Source organism: Suricata suricatta, chromosome 12 (assembly GCF_006229205.1).
Source record: "Suricata suricatta isolate VVHF042 chromosome 12, meerkat_22Aug2017_6uvM2_HiC, whole genome shotgun sequence".
In the NCBI taxonomy this organism is placed as follows: Eukaryota; Metazoa; Chordata; class Mammalia; order Carnivora; family Herpestidae; genus Suricata; species Suricata suricatta.
Window position 1 is genome coordinate 10,523,334 of NC_043711.1, and position 2,407 is coordinate 10,525,740.

General features: G+C 39.7%; 1 protein-coding gene across 1 annotated transcript; it reads left to right on the forward strand.

Annotated features, from left to right (window-relative positions):
* Positions 1 to 2: 2 nt before the first annotated feature.
* LOC115274363 (olfactory receptor 7A5-like) lies at positions 3 to 779 on the forward strand (the record flags this gene model as incomplete). Its single annotated transcript, XM_029917820.1, has 1 exon — positions 3 to 779. A coding segment is annotated over one exon (777 nt), but the record flags the coding sequence as incomplete, so codon positions are not given.
* Between the last annotated feature and the right edge of the window lie 1,628 nt (positions 780 to 2,407).

The window sequence follows — 2,407 nt, forward strand, 5'->3', positions numbered from 1 at the left end:
CCAACCTGTCCTTTGTGGACATCTGTGTCACCTCCACAACCGTCCCCAAGATGCTGTGGAACATCCAGACTCAGAGCAAAGTCATAACCTATGTGGACTGCATCACACAGATGAACTTTTTCTTAATCTTTTCAGGACTGGACCTCTCTCTCTTGACCATAATGGCCTATGACAGGTTTGTGGCCATCTGTCACCCCTTGCACTACATGGTCATCATGAACCCCCGGCTCTGTGGACTGCTGGTCCTGGTGTCCTGGGTCCTGACTGTCTCGCATTCCTTGTTACAAACCTCAATGGTGTTGAGGCTGTCCTTCTGTACAGAGGTGGAAATCCCCCACTTTTTTTGTGAACTCGACCGGATGATCCAACTTGCCTGTTCTGACACCTTTCTGAATAACTTGGTGATATATCTTGCAGCTATGCTGTTGGCTGGCGGTCCCTTCATTGGGATCCTTTATTCTTACTCCCAGATAGTTTTCTGCATATGTAGAATCTCATCAGCTCAGGGCAAGTACAAAGCATTTTCCACCTGTGCGTCTCACCTCTCAGTTGTCTCCCTATTTTACTGTACTGGCCTAGGAGTGTACTTTAGCTCTGCTGATGCCCAGAGCTCACACTCAAGTGCAACAGCATCAGTGATGTACACGGTGGTCACGCCCATGCTGAACCCCTTCATCTACAGCCTGAGGAACAGAGACATAAAGGAGGCTCTGATGAGACTCTCTGAGATGGCAGCTATAAAAGTTCCAATTTTCCCGGGGTTGAAAAATACCCCATGATTAGAGGCTTCATGGTCTCAGAGAAAGAAATTGTGTGCGTGTGTGTGTGTGTGTGTGTGTGTGTGTGTTTAAGCAAATTATGGACATATAGAATTCTTCTTTCACTTATTTTCTGGAATTTTTATTTTTTCAACTAATCAGTATAATTTAGTTACTTATTTTTTATTATTTTTTTTACCATTCTCTGATATGGAACCATTATTTCTTCATTTTCTTCCTTTACTTCTACCAACCACTGAGACGGAATGCTTTCCCATTTCTTTTTGTCTTCCTCAATTTTTTTTCATAAACCTTCTATAGTATTCAGTGTACAGATCTTTTACCTTTATTTGTGAATTGATTCCCAATCTGGGATATGGAAAAATTAGAGGTTCCCATTTATCTAATGGAACTGCTTAAATTTCTTAAGAATAATTTCCTCCCAAATGACAAAAATCACTCCCATGTAATAGTCCTTAGTTTTTCTAAAAGAATAGTTATTTGATACCGCTCTGATGGAATAAATTCAATTTGACAAGAAGGCCATTTCTGTTCTATTCTTTCTAGTCTAGTCTAGTCTATATCTAAGATCACATCTTTTCATTTTGTGTCTGTCATTCCTTTGTGTATCACTGCCTTATGTGGTCTTCCTGATGAACATACACGTGTGTTTTATAACAGGCCATTGGTTTTATTTTCCGAGTTGGTATCCTGTTCTCTTCTCAGGCTGTATGTACCCATTGCTTACATTAGTCACCGGCAAAACTGATTATCAAATATGTATCTACAATGGAGTCTACACAGAAAAGGAAATTCAAATAAATAGAATGACTTCCTATGGCCCGGGAGTCAAAGATGGCCTCAAATATGATAAAGCAAATTTTAAATTGTCCTTTGTATTACTATGCCCCATATTTATTTTCAAGCTATATACATCTCTTGATCAAGTATGGAATACCAATGACAGTGTTTAAGGGGATTTATTGACTGAGATGAATGATTGGTTACCTAATGCAGCCAAAAGACTTATAAATAAAAACCATTAAGTGATCCTGCAAGAAATTAAAGAATACAAAAATAAATAAGATGGCATCCTGTGTTCATACTTAGAAATTTATAAGTTTAATTTTAGGATAGTTTTTAAATTTGTTTCCAAGCAAACCACCATTTAGATGTTTGGGTAATATTGCCATCTTAACAATTTTAATCGCATTTAAATTTCTTCTAAAAGGACCACAGCTTTGCTGTAAAGCTGTGCTCCTCAGACCAGGACCTGCAGCATCAACTCCACCAGGGAGCTTGTTAGAGAAGCAGAGTCACTCGGGTCCCTGGGAAACTACAGTCCTTGGTGAATTGTGTGCACAGTGAGGCTAGAGAAGCCTTCCAGTGGAATAGATTTTCACACCTTCTCACTGTTGACCTTTGGAGCTGGATAACTATTTGTGTTGGGTGCTGTCCTGTGGATGATGGCATTCAGCAGCATCCCTTCAGACATAGACAAAAATCCTAAGAGCAACTCTGGTTGAAAAAAAATTCCCAGAGCGTCAGAATTGGAAGCATTCCAACATCATTCCAATTAAGACTACATCCCTTCCTGGCTTATGCTTTAGAGCAGAACATGAAATTCCTCTGAGCCCATTTCCACAATA